General features: G+C 58.7%; 1 protein-coding gene and 1 long non-coding RNA gene across 2 annotated transcripts; both read right to left on the bottom strand.

Annotated features, from left to right (window-relative positions):
• Window positions 1-1,396: 1,396 nt before the first annotated feature.
• On the bottom strand, window positions 1,397-18,976 carry LOC119112573 (myb-related protein B). Its single transcript, XM_037236784.1, has 14 exons — window positions 18,808-18,976; window positions 18,039-18,145; window positions 16,003-16,152; window positions 7,725-7,957; window positions 7,017-7,326; window positions 6,507-6,712; window positions 5,684-5,981; window positions 5,343-5,470; window positions 5,053-5,173; window positions 4,696-4,800; window positions 4,214-4,384; window positions 3,748-3,843; window positions 3,172-3,269; window positions 1,397-1,442 (listed from the first exon to the last, which is right to left on the bottom strand). Exons 2-14 carry the CDS (start codon window positions 18,081-18,083, stop codon window positions 1,397-1,399), a joined length of 2,007 nt encoding a protein of 668 aa, XP_037092679.1. The 5' UTR covers window positions 18,084-18,145; window positions 18,808-18,976.
• A 1,426-nt stretch (window positions 18,977-20,402) lies between these two features.
• LOC119112949 (uncharacterized) lies at window positions 20,403-21,559 on the bottom strand. Its single transcript, XR_005095805.1, has 3 exons — window positions 21,527-21,559; window positions 21,255-21,314; window positions 20,403-20,531 (listed from the first exon to the last, which is right to left on the bottom strand). It is a non-coding gene; the product is annotated as an uncharacterized LOC119112949 (long non-coding RNA).
• Between the last annotated feature and the right edge of the window lie 2,430 nt (window positions 21,560-23,989).

The raw sequence follows: 23,989 nt of genomic DNA, 5'->3' as shown, positions 1-23,989 counted from the left end.
CCCGGGTGCGGCATACTTGCGGCAGTCGGCGAGCGCCAGCAGCCCTCCACCCGGCCGACGCGTGTCCCTGGCGCGATCTCGCGCGGTCTGGCTTCGTTCTCTCGTTCAGGACTGTCTGGCATCACAGCATTATATGCAAGATGGATGCAAACCCGTGTTGCACATGTTCTTTTGGGAGGTCGGGGGCGCTGGTGGCGTGCTGCGCCCGCACGGGTATCTGTTACGCTGCATGTGGTCCGCACAGCATAGTGGGCGGTTGTGGAGACCGATGTCTGAGCGCCGGCGGCCGGCGGACGGAGGCCAACGGCACGCCCCGCCTCGGCTTCTCCCCGCAGCGGCCCACCACGTCCGGCACAGCTGAACCACGGAGTTCGCTTTGTTCTTCGTTTGGAAATAAACCGAAAACTGAACTGTTTCCTTCCCTGCGGAGAGCGTGTGCTGAACCTGCGGAGCACCCAGGCCAGCGTGCGGTCACTGACACCGGGCGTCTGGAGGCGTGGTCACTGACACCGGGCGTCTGGAGGCGTGGTCACTGGCACCGGGCGTCTGGAGGCGTGGTCACTGGCACCGGGCGTCTGGAGGCGTGGTCACTGACACCGGGCGTCTGGAGGCGTGGTCACTGACACCGGGCGTCTGGAGGCGTGGTCACTGGCACCGGGCGTCTGGAGGCGTGGTCACTGACACCGGGCGTCTGGAGGCGTGGTCACTGACACCGGGCGTCTGGAGGCGTGGTCACTGGCACCGGGCGTCTGGATGCGTGGTCACTGACACCGGTCGTCTGGAGGCGTGGTCACTGACACCGGGCGTCTGGAGGCGTGGTCACTGGCACCGGGCGTCTGGAGGCGTGGTCACTGGCACCGGGCGTCTGGAGGCGTGGTCACTGACACCGGGCGTCTGGAGGCGTGGTCACTGGCACCGGGCGTCTGGAGGCGTGGTCACTGACACCGGGCGTCTGGAGGCGTGGTCACTGGCACCGGGCGTCTGGAGGCGTGCGGCCCGGCTCGCCTGGCGGCGCTGCAGTCTTGCCGCCGGTCCCCCGCCACCGGTGGCGGACTGGCGGACTTAGCCAAACAACGTCGACTTCTATTTTAAAGCTTTATTACAAATATAGAGTTACAAATAACTAAGGAGAATTTCTAAGTAAAGTCACAAACACGATTATAAGGTGGCGGCAGACGCGTCGGTGCCGATCCCAGTCGGCCAGCTGCCTGGAGCGGCTCTCTCCCGCGCCCACAACCTCCGGTCATATTATGCTCACAGGACGAGCCAGTGCCTGGTGAGAGCGGTCGACAAACCGATGACTAGCTAGGCGCGCAGAGGGCGCTCAATTTTTGGGGGTGCGTGTTAACAAGGGATAAACTCTATCCGGCTACGGCGTGCTGGCAGCCCGTGTCGGTCAGCGGTGCGCGCGCGTCGGCCCCCGCTCGTCCTCCAGCACCATGCTGGGGCGCCAGGGCGCCAGTCAACAAGGACCGGACACTCATTCAACATTTCACGCACGCACGTGTGCGCGGCGCCGGGGCCAGCGTCAGCCGGCGCTGGAGACGGCGTCCAGCGGCAGCTCAGCGCCACTGGAGGGACGCGGCGCCGGCAGCCGTCTCAGCAGGCCGTGCGCGGCACCGTGAGGGGTGAGCACAGTGACGGGCGCTGCCGGTCGGCCCGCTCTCCCCGCCGGGGTGGCGGGCGACGGCGCCAGACAGCGGCGCGCGCAGACGCAGCGGCGAAGCCACCGCCTTGCCACCGAGTAAGCCACTCGTGCTCCGTCCCCTGTTCACACCCTTCTCACGGGAAGGATCGGATGGTCCGCATTCGACGCTCGACAAGTCACGTGACACCACCTGTCCGGCACACAGCCACACCAGACGTAAGATATGCCATGAACATCCAGGGAGTGCCATAAAAACCGTCACGGAATACACACGCGCGCATGAGACATCCATTCGACACCATGAAGACTACGGCGTGCGACGTTCTAAAACAAAAAAGTTTTGACGAGCTTCATAGCACATTCAATGTTTTAAACTCTCAGCAGAAGAGAATCAATGCCACCGCAACAGGCCAACCCAGGGGGGATAAAGTTGCATGGCTGAAATAAAGCTGGGTCCTCGTCCTCGTCTGGCGTGTTAGCATCAACACAGTGCAGTACACACACACACCAGTGCACACACTGGCACACCTGGCGAGGATAGGACGAGGTGCCAACAGCAATCCCATCCGTGACACTGATGCGTCTCCAGGCGGCCGTAAAACCATGGGACCGAGTTTTAAATGATTCTTTTTATGCAACGTCATGAGGAATGTTGAATGTCGCATAATTTCGGAGACGTGCCTTTCGCCCCTCTCCCCCAAACCCCGGTGAAGCCATGGCCCGAGTGTTCGAAATCAACAGGGGCATGCTGTGAATAACGTTTCATCCTTTTGCATAGCGACCCTAAGGCCCATCTGAAGCCTAGAAACCCATGGGAACTCTAAGATATGAAGAAAGTTTAACCTCAGGTTTCTAATGAATATTTCTGCAATTACTGTCTGCCTGCTGTGCGCAAACCCGTCGAAACAATATGAATACGACTGAAACCGCGTGGAAGCTAGGAATATTTAGCCAAAACACCGTTTCCCTGGCTCGACATATGTTATGCAGAAAACCTTCGCGAAAACTGCTTGCTTTCTCGACAGGGTCGTGGTTATCCAGGGTGGCCCAGGTTGCTAGCAGGCTGCTTGCTAGCCTTTCCTCGGATGAGCATGCACTGGGTGAAGTGCGATGTAAATTTGAAGGTTCTTCTCATAAGTAGCCACATACCATAGCAAGCTGCGAGTCGAACCTAGCGAACGACGAACACTGCACCACACGCCTAAAAGAACACAGTCTCGCACAGCACGCATAACCAGAGCGACTTACAGTACGGACAACGCAGGTGATTTGCCAGAGACCGCTGTCCAGTACGAGCTTAAAATAAATACGCTTAAAAGGCGAGTGCGCTGGGACCGAGGACGCGGCGCGCGTGCAGGCACCGTCCCCAGTCCGGCCGGTCCGCCGCCACAGCCGTCCGCCCGGCGTCTCTGGCGCCGCGCGCGGCCGGCGCGTCTCTTTGGTTAGTACTACACGTGTGTCCGGTGGCGGCCGGCTGAGTATTGGCTGCGCCGGCGGCGGCCGCTCAGAGGGCGGCGGCCGGCCGCTGCCGCAGTAGGCGCAGCGTCTGGCGGGCCTTCTCGGCCATCTCGCGCTGTTCACTCGTCTTGCCGTAAGCCACCACCTCCCACTTCAGCTCAGTCTGCAACGGAGCGCGCGTTGCCAGTTGTCAGTTGTCAGGGGAGGGTGGCCACACGTTGGGGAGGGTGGCCACACGTTGGGGAGGGTGGCCACACGTTGGGGAGAGGTGGCCACACGTTGGGGAGGGTGGCCACACGTTGGGGAGGGTGACCACACGTTGGGGAGGGTGGCCACACGCCGAGGAGGGTGGTCACACACTACACACCAGTGGCCACGGAGATCGGTCATGCACTACAGACCGTGCGATGATTGATCACAACTGCTGCTGGGTCGCGCGGCAATAGTCGTTCTCCATTCACTTCGCAGCGACCGCCTTGGTTGGACGCCCAGCTGAGGTGGCGCGCCTCAGCGCCGTCGCACACGGGCCGTGGCGCCAGCACCAGCGTCGCTGTCAGGCTGCTCACCTTGCCTCCGCCGGCCGGTGGCGGCGGCGGCGGCCGGCGCTGTTGCCCGCCACGCGGCGCGAACGGCGGCCTCCGAGCCGGGCCACGGCCGCGTGGGCTCGAAGGCAGGCTGTCCGGGAGAATCGCCGGTGGCGAGAACAGCACCGAGTGCTCCACCGACAGCGACTTGCTCTGCACGGAACGTCAAGGCGTGGGTCAGGAGGGGCCAGGGGGGCGCAGTGGCTCCCGGCTCGTCGCCGGTCAAGATTGCTTGGTCCGGTGACGAATAACCACAAACGCACGTATCGTGATCCCTGGCGTACACCGCATTGAATAATGCGATATGTGGCATGCATAACAACAAGAATGTTGCAACACGTCCACATGTACAATTAAGTCGAGGCACGTTCCATGCATGGCTCGCCATACTCCAAAGGTTTATCATAAACGGGATGCAATTAATCTGCAGCCGACCAGCTGACAGCTGACCGGCAATGTCATGACACGGGCGGCTGGCCCGTCCAGGCGGTCACGCCGGCGTCGCCGTCGCCGCGTCACCCACCGGCGTCTCGGGCAGGACTGTCTGCGTCAGGCCCGGCACGTTGATGTTGCCGGGGGTGGACCAGGTGTTGGCGAGCGTGCGGCGCGCGCGCCGTTTCGGCGACAGGTTCTCCTTCTCGAGGCGCGCGCGCGCCGTGCCGGCGCTGCCGTAGCCGCTGTCGTTGATGGGCGCCTGATGGCAGCAAACTGTCAGCCGGGCGTCCGCGGGGGCGCCGGTTCGGGCCATGGTGCCGTCCTGCTGGCTGACCAGCCACATCAGCACCGCCGGGGCCTGGGCACGCGTCGCGCGCGGCCGCACTGGTCACAGTCACGTGACGCAGGCGTCACTCTCTGGTTTCACGACACTCGTAGTTGAGGTGGTGAGTTCAGAGTTCGACGGTCAAACACACGGCACTTCATAGCTAACGTAGTTATATGGCGGCCATGGGTGTGCGGCTTTGATGGCCCCGTCGTAGCGGTCGGTCGGGCGCCGCCATCGCTCACCACTGCGCGCGCCGCCGTGGTGTTGGGTGTGTCGGCGGCCGTCGGATTCTGGCGATCTTTGTTGATGATCTCGTTCAGGTCCTCCAGTTGGGTCGGAGTGTCCTCCTGGAGAACAGAAAATGACAGTCAACACTCACGGGGTAGCCACAGCAGACGCTATAGAGCCGTTCATGTGATGTGAGCAGCACACTACAGTATCGAAGCTACAACGCCCATGACCATGGCGAAAGTAACTGGCAACTGTCTTTTAGAATGATAGATGATAGGAATGTCTCATGTAAAGGCAAGGCAAATATACCAAATAGCGCCGGAACCCGACATGAAACCATTTGCCAGGCCTAGAACAAATGCACTGACCACAAATATAATTGGTCCATTATTGATCTCCATGTCCTTCAGCATCTTCTTCAGGGTGTCCGGCGTTCTGGGCTTCAGCTGCGTGGTCGTCGGCGGCGGGGTCCGCCGGCCCATCTCCAGCCTTCCGAGGGAGGGCCATGTGAGCACATCACCCAGCTTTGTAAACCGGCAGAAGTGTCGGAAACGTAATTCAAAAACACAAGTCGCGGAGAGTCCGCGTCATGAACGCACGCGCACGATGACTAATCGTAACACAATGCTCAAAACTAGCCTGCTGTGGTGAGTGGTACCTGGTCAGTCGGCCGTGCTGGGGCGTCGACGTCATGAACTTGACATCCTCCAGTGCCAGCGGACCGATCCGCATCGGCGAGCCCGTCAGGCCCAGATCATCGAACGCGTTTCGAGAGCCGTTCAAGAACTGCAATGAAAAACACAGGTCGTCTGCCTGCGACGTATGCAACGTGGCTGTGGAACCTTGATACAGGGGCAACCGAATCCTCTCTCTTTTGGTGCGAAAACACGCTTCACTACATCACGACTCACCCGACACGCCATGACACACTAGAGAGCGCTAGCCGGAAGCCGAGGCGTCTTCTGCCCCGGCCGCGGCGCGCGGACACGGCGGGCGCACCTGCGACGGCGAGAACGGTAGCGGCGTGATCTTCTGCGGCGTGACCGGGCACGGCGGCGTCTGCAGCAGGCTGGTGTTGCTGAGGTCCGTGTGCGTGCCGGACAGCTCGTCTCCCGCGCAGCTGGTCTGGCGGCGCCGCTTGCGCAAGATGGGCGGCGTCGAGAGCCGCGCGGCCGACGCGCTCAGATCGGCCGACAGCTCGCTGTAGGGCGTCTCCAGGCGGTACTCGGTGAACTCACTGCCCAGCACCGGTTTGCGGTCGACCTCGAGCGCCGAGTACTCGCCGATGGCGGGGAAGCTGCAGCAGAACGGATGACAGTCCCACACGGCGTCCGCGGCGTCGCACATCGGCCTGGTGGGATACCCAGCAAACAAGCCAGCGCCACATTCCACCAGGCACAGATGCTCATGGATTGTTTTAATTTAAATTATATATATATATTGCTACCATACCTGTACACATTATACGTGAATGGGTCAAATGGAGGTCACACAAGGGAGAAGTGCATGTCCACAAATTTTAAAGTTTGCTGAAAACTAGCCACCCAAAACGTGGCGTCCTTCACGGGAGTCTCCTAATTCAGCAAATCACAAAAAAAGTGCGGCATAACTTGCCATGGCCCACAAAGTTGAGCCTGGCCATGTCCTAGACGTCAGTTGCGGGTTCATCATTGTCCCATCACGACTATGGCGGTCGTAACAACAAATTGTTAACCGTTTGCATCTGATCGGACCTGGCCAAATATTGAATGCACGTGGCCGGGCCGCTGGCTGGCGTCCCCAGGCCGGTTATGGACCACAAGCACCACAACCGCGCAGATACCTGATGGGCGAATAGGCCATGGCGCCGGGCGGCAGCTCGGCCGAGAAGTCGTCCTGGTACTGGTCAGCCGGCGGCGGCGGCATGGGCTGGCTGAGCGCGTCGCCGGCGCCGCCCAGCGTCGACACCAGAGAGTCGATGCCGAACGGGTCACACAGCTGCTGGGCCGACGGGCCGGCACCCGCCACCGAGAAGCCCACACAAGCCGTCTGCCGCCGGTCGGGCCCGCGTCAGCGACGTCCGAACAAACACCAACTCATCACGCGGGCCGCATGCGCCAGGCACGGGGGCATTATCAGAAGACCAGAGCCACGGGGCATCCGCAGGCAAACAAAACTGGCTCCAAACACTGAGCCACGCACAAACCAGATCCCAAGTATTTTTTGCACAAATGGGATAAAACCAACGTATCACCCGCAAAAACCGAGCAGCAACAAAGAAAAACACGTCACAATCTCAACGCCCCTCGCTATTCGCCGCCGCAGACCCTCGGTGGCGACCCGGGACTCGTACCGTCTGATACTGGAAGTCAGCGTCGGCCACGTTGGCGTATTCCATGTGCTGCGGCGTCAGGTAGTCGGCGGCCGGCGGCGAGGTGTACTCCACCGATGGCGACGAGTAGTAATCGGTGTCAACCGTCGACTCCGGGTAGCTGGGCGGCGGAGGCGGCGGCGGCGGCGGCGGCAGCTGGCGGGGTTCGTACCGCGCCGTCGGCTCGGCGCCAGCGCGAGGCGGCGCCGCGCCGCCCGAGCGCCGCTTCTCACCCTCCTCCCAGCGCTTCTTGACGGTTGAGTTCCAGTGGTTCTTGATGGCGTTGTCAGTCCTGGGGAGGTCAGATACATGGACGGTCACCACGGTCCTGGGGAGGTCCGGGTCAGATGCCGAAACCGTCACCGCGGCAGAGGCTGCGCTGTTCAGTGTCCACGCGGTTCGTCTGCTACATGACACAACCGACAGTACAACGAACCAATCCAAAGGTCCTCTCGATAACCCCTGCACCAAATGAACGTGACCATACTAAAAATGATAACGATGTCAGCAGCGAGCCCCCGAGCGCCGGCCGGACCCCCGATCTCCGCCGCGGTGTGACGTTCACTTGCGGACGGGCTGGTGACTGCCACCCTGCTTCGCCCCCCCCCCCCCGCACACAACACAGGGGCGCCTTTCCTGGCCCGTGCCGCGCCCCGGCCGGCACCCCGTGCGCTGCCCGCCGCCGCCCACCTGCCGGGGATGTGTTTGGCGATCTTGGCCCACTGGTTGCCGTAGATGCGGTGCAGACGCAGGATATCGTCGTCCTCCTGCGGCGTCCACGACGACTTCTTGATGGCCGGGTTCAGGTGGTTGTGCCAGCGCTCGCGGCACTGCTTACCGATGCGACCCTTCAGGTGCGACGCGATCACCGACCATTTCTTGGCGCCGTACTGGTGCACCAGCTCCACCACACGGTCGTCCTCCTACCGGGTCCGCGCGGTGCTCGTCACCACCAGACGCGCGCCACACACACACACACACACACACACACACACACACATACATAACAAACGCACACACACACACGCGCACACACACACACACACACACACACACACACACACACACACAGACACAGACACAGACACAGACACAGACACAGACACAGACACAGACACAGACACAGACACAGACACAGACACAGACACAGGCACCACGCACCACGCACACACAGACACACAGACACACAGACACGCACGCACGCACGCACGCACGCACGCACGCACGCACGCACGCACGCACGCACGCACGCACGCACGCACGCACGCACGCACGCACGCACGCACGCACGCACGCACGCACGCACGCACGCACGCACGCACGCACGCACGCACGCACGCACGCACGCACGCACGCACGCACGCACGCACGCACGCACGCACGCACGCACGCACGCACGCACGCACGCACGCACGCACGCACGCACGCACGCACGCACGCACGCACGCACGCACGCACGCACGCACGCACGCACGCACGCACGCACGCACGCACACACACACACACACACACACACACACACACACACACACACACACACACACACACACACACACACACACACACACACACACACACACACACACACACACCGTCGCGCATGTCCTCAACCGATCCACTCCAACGCACGCATACCCGTTATACCTGTTATGTATACGCACGCACACCTGTTATAATTAAACGTGGTTGCCTCACGTACTTTGTGCAAATAAAGCACAACACCTATATGGCTACCAGGACAACGTGAATAATAGGGCTCGAACGGAGCCCCACGGTATATGCCGAACACCGAGCAGTGCGTCTTCTCCATCGACCGGAGCCCCACGGTATATTCCTAACACCGAGCAGTGCGTCTTCTCCATCGACCGGAGCCCCACGGTATATTCCTAACACTGAGCAGTGCGTCTTCTCCAGCGCTGTTTCACACTGCCAGACCCACGAAGTAAGATACGGTTGCTGATCTTCCTCAGATGCCCTTTTCCGTCCGACCTTGAGCGACATCTTCCCAAAGGGGGAAAACCGACCATTTGCCAACGCACGTTTCGTCTGTTAAGCGACATGTGTACGTGTGTCTCTGTTGGCGACCGCGGCGCCTACCACCCGCCTTTGACAAGAAAGGGGTGAGCAAGCCACAAACAAACATCGGTATGCCATTTTAGCAACAGCTGCGAACAGCATCAGAATGATTTTTTAACAACGTCCGTGAACAATCGGTCTATCCTATCGTAACAAGATAGTATAAGCATAAGTTTGTATGAAACGTCGCCAAAAACAAAGACGGACAAGAATGGAAGCCATAAGCAAGGGTAAGAAAGGTCGTCAAAACAAGGACGGATAGGAAGGCTCGCAAAACACACTGATAAGAAAAGTCGCCAAACAAGGACAGGGTGACGTGAACACCCATCTCTGCAAACCGGCTCCTCTAATCAACAGCTCAAAACTTCCCGCCCAGTCACGCTATACGCATTGCGCCAACATGGCGTCCGAGCGCCCGCAGCAGCCCGGCGGTGTTCCCTGGCACGGCCACTGCCCCGTCCCTTCGACGGCGATGACGGCTCCGAAGGCCAGTCGTCGCGCGCCGCGTGCCAGAGGCGCCGCGCGGTCACGACCGTGACGCGGCACAAACGGCCACCGGCGCCGCCCGGCGTAGCGTGGCGTGGTCGTCACCAAGCCAGCTCGCCATGCAACATTCGTATAATCTCGTACCTGACGGGCACCCGGCCCCATCAGGCGTATTCGCCACATTGCCTGTTAAGGCTGGCAGGCGCAAGTCAAGCAGACCCAACGCCAGCACGACCAGCCAGTGCTGCGAGGGAGGCATCACAAACACCCCGGGCACGGGCAGCGAGCAGCAGCGCGCGCACCGAGCTTTCGCATGGCAATCTGCCCTTTTGAATGAAGAACTGTAGCAACGAACCCCAGCGGCCGCGACTTCCGCAAAGTGAAACTACAGCCGTTCGAAACTTGCCACAAATTCGCGTTCTTTATCAATAATGTTACGATCATACAGCACAATGCAGTCGCATAACGTTTCGTGACATTCCACCGATAAGCGTACGCCCCGGACAGAGTACAGCGGTCGGCCCGGGACCAGCCGAAGCCGGCAGGGCCGGGCTCGATCGGGCCGGGCCGGTCAGGTCCGCACCAGGCCAGACGTGCGGCAAGCGAGCCGCCGGAGAGCCGCTCCACTGCAGATCTTATCTCCATAGCAGTACCAGCCGGCTCCGACGGCTTACGGTGCAGAATTCTGTTGTTGCCTGGCAGCTGCCAGTCCCGCTCCGCTCGGGCGGTACGCGGCCTCATAGCCCCGCTCCGCTCGGGTGACACACGGCCTCAGAGGCCCGCTCCGCTCGGGCGATACACGGCCTCAGAGGCCCGCTCCGCTCGGGCGATACACGGCCTCAGAGGCCCGCTCCGCTCGGGCGATACACGGCCTCAGAGGCCCGCTCCGCTCGGGCGATACACGGCCTCAGAGGCCCGCTCCGCTCGGGCGATACACGGCCAAAGACCCCCGCTCCGCTCGGGCGATACACGGTTTCAAAGCCCCGCCCCGCTCGGGCGATACGCGGCCTCAGAGGCCCGCTCCGCTCGGGCGATACACGGCCAAAGACCCCCGCTCCGCTCGGGCGATACACGGTTTTAAAGCCCCGCTCCGCTCGGGCGATACACGGCCTCAGAGGCCCGCTCCGCTCGGGCGATACACGGCCTCAGAGGCCCGCTCCGCTCGGGCGATACAAGGCCAAAGACCCCCGCTCCGCTCGGGCGATACACGGTTTTAAAGCCCCGCTCCGCTTGGGCGATACGCGGCCTCAGAGGCCCGCTCCGCTCGGGCGATACACGGCTTCAGAGGCCCGCTCCGCTCGGGCGATACACGGCCTAAGAGGCCCGCTCCGCTCGGGCGGTACACGGTTTTAAAGCTCCGCTTCACTCGGGCGATACACGACCTCAGAGCCCCGCTTTACTCGGGCGATACACGACCTCAGAGCCCCGCTTTACTCGGGCGATACACGACCTCAGAGCCCCGCTTTACTCGGGCGATACACGACCTCAGAGCCCCGCTTCACTCGGGCGATACACGACCTCAGAGCCCCGCTTTACTCGGGCGATACACGACCTCAGAGCCCCGCTCCGCTCGGGCAGTGCACGACCTCCGACAGTGACGCGCAGCATAGCCAGGAGACGTGACTGATACAACCGCCAGTCTGTCGCCAGTGGTTAGCCCCAGTCGCGCAGGCAAGTTTGGGCACGTGTCCCGCCCCCGTACCCCATAGCTCCCGAGAAGCTCCAAGGGCCCCTAGGGACCGAAGACAGAGGGTGTGATTTGAAGGAGCCATCTGCCCGTGTCAAAGAGCTTCTCTCGGCAGGGAGGGGACCCATCTATTATTATGTATCCCTCTAAGGGCCTCGGATCGCCAAGGGGATCCGGTCCTCGTGTCGCTAGAATAGCAACGGGTAGGCGCCCCGTGCTGGAATAGGATGGGCCGCCAGACCCCGAGCGGGAATGATAGCATGCCCACCTTCCTCCTTGCGTTCTACCCACGGGACAGCTCATCGGGAAAGGCAATGGAACCCCGTAGTGTTTAATCGGGTGGATCAAGATCGGGTTGACACAAAAGAAGACCAACCTTTATTTGCCTGAGGACGTTCATCCCTTTCCACCATCGAGTAGTGAAACAACTTATGTAAGAAAGGTTTGAAGGTCGCGCGCGCGCAATCCTAAGAGCAACAACCTATTGGCCGAGGTCGCAGCTTCGGCCAAACCGAACGGTGTTGGTCGCTGCTGGTAACACCAGGCGCCGGATGCGCGGAGATGATCGTTGTGGAGGACGGCTTCCGCAAGCATTTCAAATTCAAGTTGCATTGTTCAAATATTGGAAACATATGGTTTCTCTTCTAATTTTGAGGACATCCTATAACCAGATTAACAGATAGAGTAACACGAACATCTGACATTGCGTTTTTAATTTTTTTAGTTTCACCACCAGTTCGCAGTGCTTTAAATGCCCATCTGTTCCTCTAATCTGGTTATAAATTCTGCAGGTGAAATACACGCCTGCTTTTACCATCCTTCTAACTTCCGTCTACCTTCCAAACTACCTCCTAAGCCGACGGATTGGTGAGCTAACGCGTTGAAAGGTTCTGATCTCGGACGTCATCATTTAGTCGCCCGTTGGCCATCGCCCAGTGTTCGTCGCGGGTCCCACGCTGCGCGGCCTATAAAAGGTTCTGATCTCGGACGTCATCTTAGTCGCCCGTTGGCCATCGCCCAGTGTTCGTCGCGGGTCCCACGCTGCGCGGCCTATAAAAGGTTCTGATCTCGGACGTCATCATCTTAGTCGCCCGTTGGCCATCGCCCAGTGTTCGTCGCCGGTCCCATGCTGCGCGGCCTATAAAAGGTTCTTATCTCGGACGTCATCATCTTAGTCGCCCGTTGGCCATCGCCCAGTGTTCGTCGCCGGTCCCATGCTGCGCGGCCTATAAAAGGTTCTTATCTCGGACGTCATTATCTTAGTCGCCCGTTGGCCATCGCCCAGTGTTCGTCGCCGGTCCCATGCTGCGCGGCCTATAAAAGGTTCTTATCTCGGACGTCATCATCTTAGTCGCCCGTTGGCCATCGCCCAGTGTTCGTCGCCGGTCCCACGCTGCGCGGCCTATAAAAGACTGTAACGTCGGGCAACGGGGTTTTGTTTTTTAGACTCGCAAACGCGCTTACTCCAAGTTATTGCACATTTTTGCACCGCTCGAATCTTAATACTTTGTACATTTTTAGACGAGCTAACTTGGTCATGTGAACAAAAAAAAGCTACCCCATTTCGACATATCACTTACCGTCCAACGCGTTTCTGATTTCTCTGAAAAACACCAAATACCTGGCGAAGCACCCGAGAGCTTTCGGTTTAGAAACAGGCTACCGAAACATTGAAAATAAAGCGCATCATCGTCCATGCACCCATTTAACTCCCGGCTTCTTCAGTTTGATGACTTAACAATACAAAAACCATTCGATCCTCCGGATTCTGCTTTCTGTTCTCCTTCAAAATAATGATAAACTGAAAATCGGGCACCCTCCCCTCACAATCATGTGTGCAATATCCAATCATCTTTGTTGTTCTTTCTGTTATTATCTGAGACATTCACCATCTGGGAACTTTTTCACCACTGCGCCACCCCCGCACCGAGACGCTGGCTGCGCCCCTAGCCAGCCCCATCACGGCCTTGTGACGGGGTGTTTAATGTCCTCCCTCGGTATCACCGGTATACCCCCCCCCCCCCCCCCACACTATCGTAAGCCATATCGCGCTGACGGTGACATCACCATGCCTTCAATGTTAACATTACCAGTCACTGTTTGGTAAGATCTACTGATAGCAACCATGTGACTAATGTCACGGCATGTGTTCTGAAGGAACAGATACAATAATCTATCTTCACTTCAAATCCATTATTTCGTCACGGCAATCATTACTCAATTCCGTCGCGTGATTTGTAATGTGGTGTCCCGAGTGATTCAGCCGAGTGTAGGTCAGGCAGCGCGCCATTTTCCGCGGAAGTTACGAGGGCCTCAAACTGGAGGGGGGGGGGACATGCGCTCGTGAGTGTCAGACCATGACTGCATTCCTCCTACCTCGAATACAGCACACGTAGCACCAAAACGTGCACACTTTCTGACCAAAACACGCCTGGTTTCCTTCAGCTCCAACGTACTTAAAAATCACCGGGGTCTGATTCCCGTTGGTTCATTCTGATTCAGTTGAGAACCACGCGTCACGGAGCAGCCAGGCCCAGCTCATACCGGCCTCAGACATCAGTGCGCCGTGTCTGTGTTTGGTGGCCGGGCTTGGCAGACATCTCGCCCACCAGGACGACCCAGCGAGCGGCGGCCTCGCCCCCGGGCTACAGGACACCGGCTCGGGCCGCCTGACCAGTCGGCCCGACCCAGCGAGCGGCGGCCTCGCCCCTGGGCTACAGGACACCGGCTCGGGCCGCCTGACCAGTCGGCCCGACACGGCAACGTTCGCTGACAATGTCAGTAATGCTGAGCAGTGGGAGTCCCGCGGAGATAACCGCCGCCCGCAGCAAGGGTAATCCTTTGCCCTCTGCCGGCGCCACCGGCAGCTACCCTTCAGGACCAGCCACGGCGCTTGGTTGACTGGGTCAGGGCACGCAGCACCTGACGCCAGGCCGGCAGGGACAGCCACCCGCCAGTCTGTCGAGTCTGCCGCGCGTGCGCAGAGCTGGCTGCAGGCCCCTGACCCTGACCGGGATGACCTTCGCGAGGCGGAGCAGCACGGCTGCGTGCTCGCTTGACAGGATGACTGTGATACACGATCGTCGAACAAATGAGACGTTCGCTCGCCACCGTCTCACCGGTGCCACGTCACGCCAAAGGTCAATGGCGCGCGATGGCCGCAGGCACAGCTGGATTGGGAACTGATAGCATTAATGAGACAGGAACATTTGCATAGCGCAGAGCACCGCATCCGTTCTGGGCCCGTACCGGGTAGCTGCGCTGGTGACAGACATCGCCCGCGCGAGGGGTGTCAACGGCACGGCTGGACCCAGCAGTCCGTAACAGGCAACCACGGACAACAAACAGACGAATGCCAGTCGGTCGCTGCTGCCAGGCAGCAGAGAGCACCAAACAGCCGGCGACGCAGCCTGACATACTTCCAGCTCTGGTCCCGGCCTCCCGGGGCGGCCAAGGTGCGCATCAGAAGCGCCTCCCCGGGGCGTGCGTGTCACACGAGCCATCCCGTCATCGGGCGGCGGCGCGCGCCGGCGCTGGGAGCGGCACCGCAGCGGCCGTTGGGAGGCCCGGCGACGGGTCGCGGGCTCGTCCGCCCCCGGAGCGGCCCGTGTGGGAGGAGCACACCGCCGGCCGGCCGACCTTGAAGCTCGCAGCTCGAGAGTTTCGAACGGCGAGGAGTGGTCGCGGCGTAATGAATCGAGGGCTTCCAACGGCCGCGCGGGAAGGCTCGGCATGGACGGCCCGGCCGGGCCGCCTGGTGACCCTGCGCCGCCGACCGTGTGACGGCCGCAGCCCGGAGCCCGCCAGCCCGGCCGACCCTCAGGTCGGTCAGCAGCCGAACCCAGCCAGGATAGGCCGACCGACGCCCGCGGTGCGGCTCACGGTCCCTGACTAGAGCCTTCAGCAGACGTCTGAGTAGCCACGGTGCAAAACTGCGCGTTGCTCCCGGCGGAATGTCAAAATTGATAGTATGCCAATCTTACAGAATACGGCGAATTACACACCCGCTGTGGCGACTTCGTCATCTTCTCGCAGTTGCGAGAAGGCAAAGAATTAACCTTCCCGTGCCGCAGTGAATTTCACACCGAGTCTCCATTGTACCGTGGTCACGTTTCATCCGATCACGAATCCGAGTCCGTATTTACAAAAGCGGTCAGGGGCGGGCCAGACCGGACCCAACGCGTTATCGCCCCGCTGGGCCGCCGCTCAGCCGTCCTCGATCGCACCGCTCAGGCCGGCGCATTGATCGTTCTGCGGCCCGCTATCGAAGGGGCCGCCCCACCTACCGAGGCTTCAGCGGTGGAGGGTAACACAGCTACCGAGGCCGGCGGGCCGCCGCAGGGGCCGCTGGCCACTGCCGCCGTGCCATACCAGCTCCGCGGCGGCCGACGCCGCGCGGTCAACACTTAACATAACATTTTTTTTACATTTGAGCATCACTGGGTAGGACATGGCCTGCGCAAGACGTCACGCTTACGCAATGTAAGCCGAACGATTCCGTAGAAGGAGAATGTCACTCACAGACGTGGTCACTAGTGATGAAATGCACTTCGAAGATTGCGCCTGAATACGCCGTGACCCAGTCAGTAACTGCAATAATTCACACTCTCTTATGCTCCGTCCACCTACCAGACACCCAGTCACCTTCGATGGGAAGGCGCCGACTGACAAGAAACAAGCCGCATCTGACCGGCCGCCCGCACAGCAGGCGGCACTGACCTCCTTGGTCCAGGGTCCCTTGACCAGCTCAGGGTTGACGACGCGGTTCCACCTGCTCTGGATGTCGTACTCGTTCTTGCCGGAGAAGAGCTGGCGGATCACGTCCCACTTCTCGCCGTGCGCGTCCACGGCATGTTTCAGCTGCTCGTCCTGCGGCCCGGCCGGGTCACGTCAGGTCAGGTCACGTCACGTCACGTCACGTCACGTCACGTCATGTAACGTGACAGTCGTACCATGCACGTTCGCACAGAGAGGTTTGCACCACGTTCCTCTCCTTTTTTATGTTCCATTCCCCTCCCCCTCCTCATTGGTATCATGGTCGGGTGGAGTGTATAACCGGCGGCAGCGGTCACGACAGTGGTTTGATCGCGCCTCTCTCTCCCCGCCGCGGATTGTCCGCCTCCTGTCTGCCCCAAAGCGGCAGGCCCCGTGTCGGCCCGTGTGAAAGGTTACATAAGTGCGAGGCCCGGATGGCACCGGTCCGCCACCCGTCCACGTTCCCACGATGCCACCGCAGGCTCCCAAAATTGTATTCGAATCTGAACCCAAGAACCCTGTCGTGCCATGGTCAAAATTGATTTTCTCCTGACGATTGCTAAGTGCAATGCTATACAAAAGACTGTCGTGAAAGAATTGTTAGTGTTCGCGCAACACACAAGCCCACAGCGTCGACGTGGCGTAGCCACCGAGCGGCTGGTGTCTTAACCTCCCACGTGGGGACCCGGGTTCGAGTCCCGGTTGCGCCATGGCCTCCGAGCCCTCACGAGGCCTCTGTACGCACTGGCACTCCATAAAACAGCGCGCGACGACGTGCGTCGCGCCCCCTTTCATATTTAAAAAACACAGCATAAAGTACAGCAAAGAAACTGGCAGCAAAATTTCAGTGCATTCCTGCAACCAAGACTTGCATCAATGGTTTGCATACTGGGAATCTTGTGGACGATTTAAGGGAATAAACTCTGCATAATATATGTATAGGTTAGTGTTTGTGTCAAATTGATTATAATGTTTATGAGCAATATGTGTAGTTCTACATAGATGCATGCATCAGAGAATCCAGTATATTTATCCAACATGACCAAACCATCCAGCTTGGATCCTGATGGCACTGAGATAGGAGGTGTATATATTTTTGCCAATGAAACCTAATATGGATCCCACATGGCGGAGTCAACAAAGCCAATAACAATTTGCATGCCCTGGCCCATGTTTAAAAGACATGAGAAGAGTGATGGCTTGCTTGGGTGTACAACAGAACCTGTCTGTGAGCTAAAAGGAGTAATGACTTGCTTGGGCATACAACAGAAACTGTTAGTGAGTTAAAAGCAAGTTAAAAGGAGTGATGACTTGCCTGGGCATACAACAGAAGCTGTTGGTGAACTAAAAGAGCATTAACTATTGCCACAAACCTTTTGCCCACTTTGTCAATTTGGTATTTTCTTTCATACATACTTCACCCATTCAGTGGAACTTTGAATTTCAGTACAGCCAACCTTGATTTTCAGTACAGTCAACTTTTTAACATAATCAGAGGAAGCATGAACACCATATAGAATAAGGAGCAGCAGCCCTTACCATGATGGTCAAAAAGAAAGCAGCACATTAACATGCATCAAACATAATGTTCTTCTATGAGCCTTGATGTGAACACTCGACATGCATCACACACTACCACAATACATGATACTCAAAGACTATATTCCAATGCAATGATGCACTATCATTTTGAACATTATAATTGACACAAATGTTTTAAAATTCCCATTTACAAAAAACACAAATTTTGATCTTCCTGAAATGATTCACATCATTTCTGCATCTGAACTGACCTTTCCTAGAGGTGGTTGAGAGTATCAAAGTTCATGAGCAGTATGCTTAGAGGAATGAGGCTCTCTACTCAGGTCTTCAGCATTTTGGTAATGCTACAGACCTGAGTACAATAAACACTACAGTGCAGCGTTTAAGGATTTGTATACAATGCTGCAATTCTAGAGGCAATAGAAAAACATAATTGCAGCTTGCATGGTAAAGCTCACCTCTTCTTTGGACCACTTGGACTTCTTTGATTTCCTACGATTCATTGGAGGATTCTGTGGACTGCATGGGTGAAAATGGATTCTGCACCAATGAAGTGAAGAATAGCCTGAAACATATGAAAATAATTATCAGATGACAGGCAGTCATGACTTGTAAGGTGGAATGGTAACATTCATTAATTATGGCTTGTGGCAGAGTTGTCATACCAGGCGCAGCTAAATGCCTCAGCCTTGAAATATCCAGAGCACAAATTTTGTTGTGAGCTAAGTTAGTATTATTTCAGATGTGCAAACATTTACAATACACAAATTTACAGCAATCTAACTTTTGTGGCAAACAACAAACCAAAGATAATCACATTTTCAATCCTTGGTTTTACCAAATAAAACACCCTTTATTTTGGTTTCCATCTTGTTCATTCAATGTCCAGCAAACCTTACACATTAAATGCTGCAAAATGTAAGTCTTAGTCTGATAAAACCTACATCCAACGCCCCAAAATAACAATATGTCAAATATGGCTCACTGAAGCAGGAGATCGTGAAACAGATCTCAGACAGCTAAGCCCTCGCCCAAAACTTGACGAACTTCCATTGGGCATAAGCCTTGACACAATCAATGCTGCAGAAGACTCGCTAAGATTATCATTTATTTTAATGCATGGAATGACAGGCAAACCGTGCTCAAAGCAGGCTGGGAATGTTCCGATCCCGATTCAGGACTGGGGTGTGCGCAAAGCAAAAAGCGTGGCGAAAATGGCGACCTCACCTTAGCAACAATTCGCGGAACTTCTGAGAGACCACAACTGCCACTTACAACATTACCCGGACAGCTAGTGAGTCAACAACAATATTGTTTGCGGTAGCCTTGGCAGTCAAATTTGGAAAATGCCGGCGCCTGTAATGCCGCTCAAGTCTCCCGCCACATCCACACATTCACATCGAGACAACAAACTTGCGCGCCATACAAACAGCTGTCTACCCCGAGGCGTCTACCGGATTCCTAACCGTGAAATTCTCCTCCACGTTCCTCTACTGCTACATGATTGGTCTGCTGCGAATAGTGGCGCGTCAGTTGAAAGTCTACCGCCAGTTCACACGAGGTAATGCGGGCAAAGGGAGGCCGGCGGATGTCGGCACTTTCCCATTTCCTTTCTGTGGGAAAATGCGGGTCGGAACGCCTGTGGGGTCGGTTCGGCATTGCCCGGTCATTGACGTTAGGGCTTGCTTGTCGCTAGCGGTGATCTACTGACGCCGTCATGCATTATTTCACCTGTGTCATACCCTTTCTACTGTGGGGTGTGTATATCCTTTATGCCCCCTTCACCGTTAAGAGATCGCGCGGCCACCGGACAGAGGCTTGCGCTCGCCGAATTATCAGCATTATGGTGTAACTCCATAGCATTTAAGAGGGGACCGGGCTCATCTTTCGTTTTTGATGCCGTTCATCTGTTACAGCACGTGTGGAGGACAGGGAGGCGTAACTGAGGGATGGCGGGCAGAGTAACTACCGGTTGGTAAGGGCGCAGTTCCCATCTAACATGGGGCTTCAGCTCCCTCCCGCATGAAAAAATAGGCCGACGTACGCGAGGGTAGGTTGCGTCACTTTTGTACTGTACAGCTCCCCTTTGCCCCAACCGATTTTGTGGAACTGCTATTATGAAGGGTTCAAAGTGGCCAAAGATGCTTGAAGTAATTTATTGGTGGTCCTCTTACAAATAGCATGTAATACTGTCACGCGCCGTGCAAGAAACTCAGTGTGGCGAAGTTACTGTAGTTCACCGCCTTGACTTTTCATGCTTCGTAATTTACTTTTTTACTGTTTTTTAACGTGTTTATCAGCTGCTGCTTTCAACAGGCTGGTTATTTTTCCGCGACGGATACTGAGCCAAGATCATTTGATCACGCTCCCAGCATCTAATTCCCGGCAACCGATGCCCCATGCCTGTTCTCTCCACTGCTGTCCAAAGTAAACACCAGCACCAAAGTAGTCCTGCGTGTATTTGCCGCTGAAATGAAGGTGGCGAAGGTGATGAATCAGTGAGAGGCGGGCACATCGGCCCCCTTGAACGGGGCCAGCACCGTCTCGCGACCGCACATCCCGTCCGGCGGCCGGGCGAGTTGCGGCCTGTGCAGCGCCGCGGCCCGTGTCGGAGGCAGCGGTACGAGCGACGCGCGCCGACCCAGCCGCCGCCGCGCCGAGGCGGATCGGTCAGGGTACGGGCGGGCGGGCGCGGCGGCGCACACTGGTCCGCGGGCGGCGCCGGCCGCCCAGCGCCGCTCGCCATACATGCACACATAACAATCACTGGGCGGCCGCGTCGACGCCGCGTCGGCGAACAGCACGGTGGCGCCCGCCCCGTCAGGTGGCGGTCCCTGACGGCGCGGCGCGGCGTCCGGCAGCGTCCGCTGTCGGGGCAGCCACGTCTGGGGTCGTCCTGCGGCCGGCGTCACCGCCCGCCGGTCTGTCGGCGGTCGGCGCCAGCTCATCGCCTGCAACAGAGAGGCGCCGCTCTAGAGGCGAGGTCCTGGCGCGACAGCAGCCGCCCACTCCCCCCCCCCCCCCTCCCCCTCCCCCACTACGGGGACAGACGGTCGGAACCGAGCACACTCCAAAGGCGGGGCGGGGCGGGGCGGCACCCGGACCTGGGGTCAGTGACCCAGCGGACGTCCCATGCTGGTCGTTGTGTCCGTCTTCACCGACACAAGGCGCGAAACGCACAGACATCACACAAGACATACAGTGCATAGCCAAAAGTGTATAGCAAAGACAAAACATCCAGACACCACCTTTGTGTAGCCAAGAGTGCATAGCAAGGACAAAACATCCAGACATCACCTTTGTGTAGATCAGGGTAACTGCCAGATCAATGCTCAGGCGCACCTCCAGATGTGCATGGATATGTGTGCACCCTAACACACTAGGTTTGACAATTATGGCATAAAATGATGTAGCCTCAGCTTTCGGGCACAAAATGTCCATTCCTTGTATACGAGACATCCGTGCAGTTCCACGGAATACTAATCTGTATCGGTTTCCGTGAGTCAGCCATGCCACGGCCGCTGCAGTCGTTCATTAGTCTCGCCAGGAGTGACCGGCCCTGTCTGCCAGTGACCGGCCCTGTCTGCCAGTGACCGGCCCCGCCGCCAGGTGCCGTCCTGTCCCCGCCGGGGCGGAAAAGGCCAGGTCATTCTGGTGGCCGACCGCCGCCTCACCTGGCCTTCTTCGACTTGTGGCGGTCTCCGCTGTCGTCACGGCTCCGCTTGCTGCTTGAGCTGAAACGGCAGCGGCGCCGGGTCAGAGTCAGCTGCGGCTGCGGCCCAGACCCACGCACAGCCCCCCCCCCCCCCCCCCCGGCCGCAGGCAGACATGCAGACGCCTGATAGCGCGTGCCCAGCAGCTGATCCTGGACAGCGCAAAGCACTCCCGAGAGCCTTAATTCCAACGTTTACGTCCGGGGCGAGACAAAGGCCTTTTCGTTGCATACCTCTTGGAAGGTGATTTCTGTTTGGAGCTCCCCCGACTTGCTGGGTGACTTGGACTTGCTGGGCGACTTGTGCTTGCTGGGCGACTTGTGCTTGCTCGGTGACTTGTGCTTGCTGGACGAGTGGTGGCTGTGCCGGCCTCGGTCCTTACTCGGCATGGCCCTACAGAGAAGCAAGCGTGACCACGGCCGCCAGCCACCCAGTCAGCCGGCAGAACATGCGTCTGACAGCAGGGCCCACTGCTCGCTTAGAGAGCCGCCGCAGCCGCTGACCGCCATACACAGGGACCTGGCACACCATCAGACAACCTCTAGACATCTTTAACGACTTCTCCATAAAATACACGCAAATCGAGACGCATTTGTTGTGTGTATGGAGTCAGAATGCAACTAACGCTACTGAATACCAGCCATGAAGAGTCATTTCCTGAACTAAGAGAATTAATATAAAAGAACGCTAAAAAAAACACTGAAAAGCAATGTGCAAGGGAGTCAAGCGGACTACAAACTCGTGAGGCACGGCAAGATTGATTACCGCACTACCGCTCCTGCGCGTTATCCAATATTTGGACACATGCACAAGTCATGGCTTTTTGGAAGTCCTTTAAATACCAGTTTTAATCTCAACACATATGATCTATGTGACGATGGGAATATCTCCCGCAACATCGTATGATGCACTGATGAGCATTGTTATCGCCGTTAGCATTGTTGCTGTTAATCATGACGCAGTGAGCTGGCCTCCGCCAGAAGAGCGGAGGTCCCGGCCGCGGGTACCACAGTCCGTACCCCTTCTTCTTGGAGGTATACTCGTCCTGGAACTCGCTGCGTTCCTTGTCAGCCTCGCGTGCCTCCTCCTCCAGCTCGGACCAGTCCTTGCCAGACTCTTCTTCCGAGCCCTCCGCTTGCGGGGGCGGGGGGGGGGGGGTTCACCGTCACAGTCGTAGCGCGGAGCGCCAAGCCAAATCCAGCCCATCGCGATGACAGGTTGGTAAACAACACGGACCAGGACTGTACTTTCCTATTCAGTTGGGTGAGATCCGGCCCTCTCCCCCTTTCCCCACTTCCGAGAAAAGTGACCGAAACAAGGGGGAAGCTCGTCCGTTGGTGCATTTGGGGGGACAGGTTGTATCACCGATTAGTTTTCAGTCCCACTTCTAACTCATTTGGCACAGCTTCTCTCCTGATACGGAATGGTGGCCACCACCACGACATAGCACCAATCAGGCGGCGGCCCGTCGGAGGAAGCGTAACATACCCGTTTCCCACGCACAAATCTTCCTTCACAGACGTCCTATCTTAACACACAGGGCACGTGCGTTTGTGAGAAACCGGCACACGGTGGTCATGACATGACACTGACACCATTGTTTACTCCAGGTGCCGGCGGCATAAGGCCTGTGTGGCGCCCGAACGGCCTGTCCCGCTGAGTCGGCCTGTCCAGTGCCTGCGGCGGGTCGAGGCCGCGGCTCGCCGAAGCCTCGGGGCCGGCGCGAGAGGCTCACCGTCCGATCCAGCCGACTCGGACTGTCTTCCGAGTACTCCGACTCCGAGTCCTCATCGCTGTACTCGGACTCCTCGCCCGAGTCGCCCTCGCCCTCGCTCGGCTGCGGCGGAGATCGAGAGAAGGGTCGAGCGGTGCGCAGAGGAGCACTGACACACGGGACCGACGGACGGGGCCGGCGGAGCACCCACACACGGGACCGGCGGAGTACCGACACACGGGACCGACGGACGGGGTCGGCGGAGCACCCACACACGGGACCGGCGGAGCACCCGACGCACGGGACCGACAGACGGGGCCGGCGGAGCACCCACACATGGGGCCGACGGACGGGGCCGGCGGACACCGACACACGGGACCGACGGACGGGGCCGGCGGAGCACCGACACACGGGACCGACGGACGGGGCCAGCGGAGCACCGACGCACGGACCGACGGACGGGGCCGGCGGAGCACCCACACATGGACCGACGGACGGGGCCGGCGGAGCACCGACACACGGGACCGACGGACGGGACCGGCGGAGCACCGACACATGGGACCGACGGACGGGGCCGGCGGAGCACCGACACACGGGACCGACGGACGGGACCGGCGGAGCACCGACACACGGGACGACGGCGGGGCCGGCGGAGCACACCGCACATGGGACCGACGGACGGGGCCACGACGGGGCCGGCGGAGCACCGACGCACGGGACCGACGGACGGGGCCAGCGGAGCACCGACACCGGGACCGACGGACGGGGCCAGCGGAGCACCCACACATGGGACCGACGGACGGGGCCGGCGCACGTCCGGCGGAGCGGCTGTCACCGGCTCCGTGCGGCCGCACTGGAGCCCTGCTGAATCTGACCTGTGTCGCGCCACCCACCCCTCAGTCGCCGGCGCGATGGGCGGCCCATGACCGGCAACAGTGCCGAAGCCGGGGTTGGGCCAGCACTGACGTCCGGTCGTCACTCA

The sequence above is a fragment of the Pollicipes pollicipes genome, unplaced genomic scaffold, assembly GCF_011947565.3.
Source record: "Pollicipes pollicipes isolate AB1234 unplaced genomic scaffold, Ppol_2.1 Scaffold_7261;HRSCAF=8764_pilon_pilon_pilon, whole genome shotgun sequence".
NCBI lineage: Eukaryota > Metazoa > Arthropoda > Thecostraca > Pollicipedomorpha > Pollicipedidae > Pollicipes > Pollicipes pollicipes.
Note: the sequence above shows the minus strand (reverse complement) of the source record. Positions and strands in the feature narration are given on the sequence as shown.

Coding starts and splice junctions, on each gene's coding strand:
- LOC119112573 (XM_037236784.1), bottom strand. CDS start 18,083: ATGAATCGTAGGAAATCAAAGAAGTCCAAGTGGTCCAAAGAAGAG. Junction 6,713..7,016: donor CTGACTTCCAGTATCAGACG/GTACGAGTCCCG, acceptor GACCGGCGGCAG/ACGGCTTGTGTGGGCTTCTC. Junction 3,844..4,213: donor CAGTCCTGCCCGAGACGCCG/GTGGGTGACGCG, acceptor CGTTCCGTGCAG/AGCAAGTCGCTGTCGGTGGA.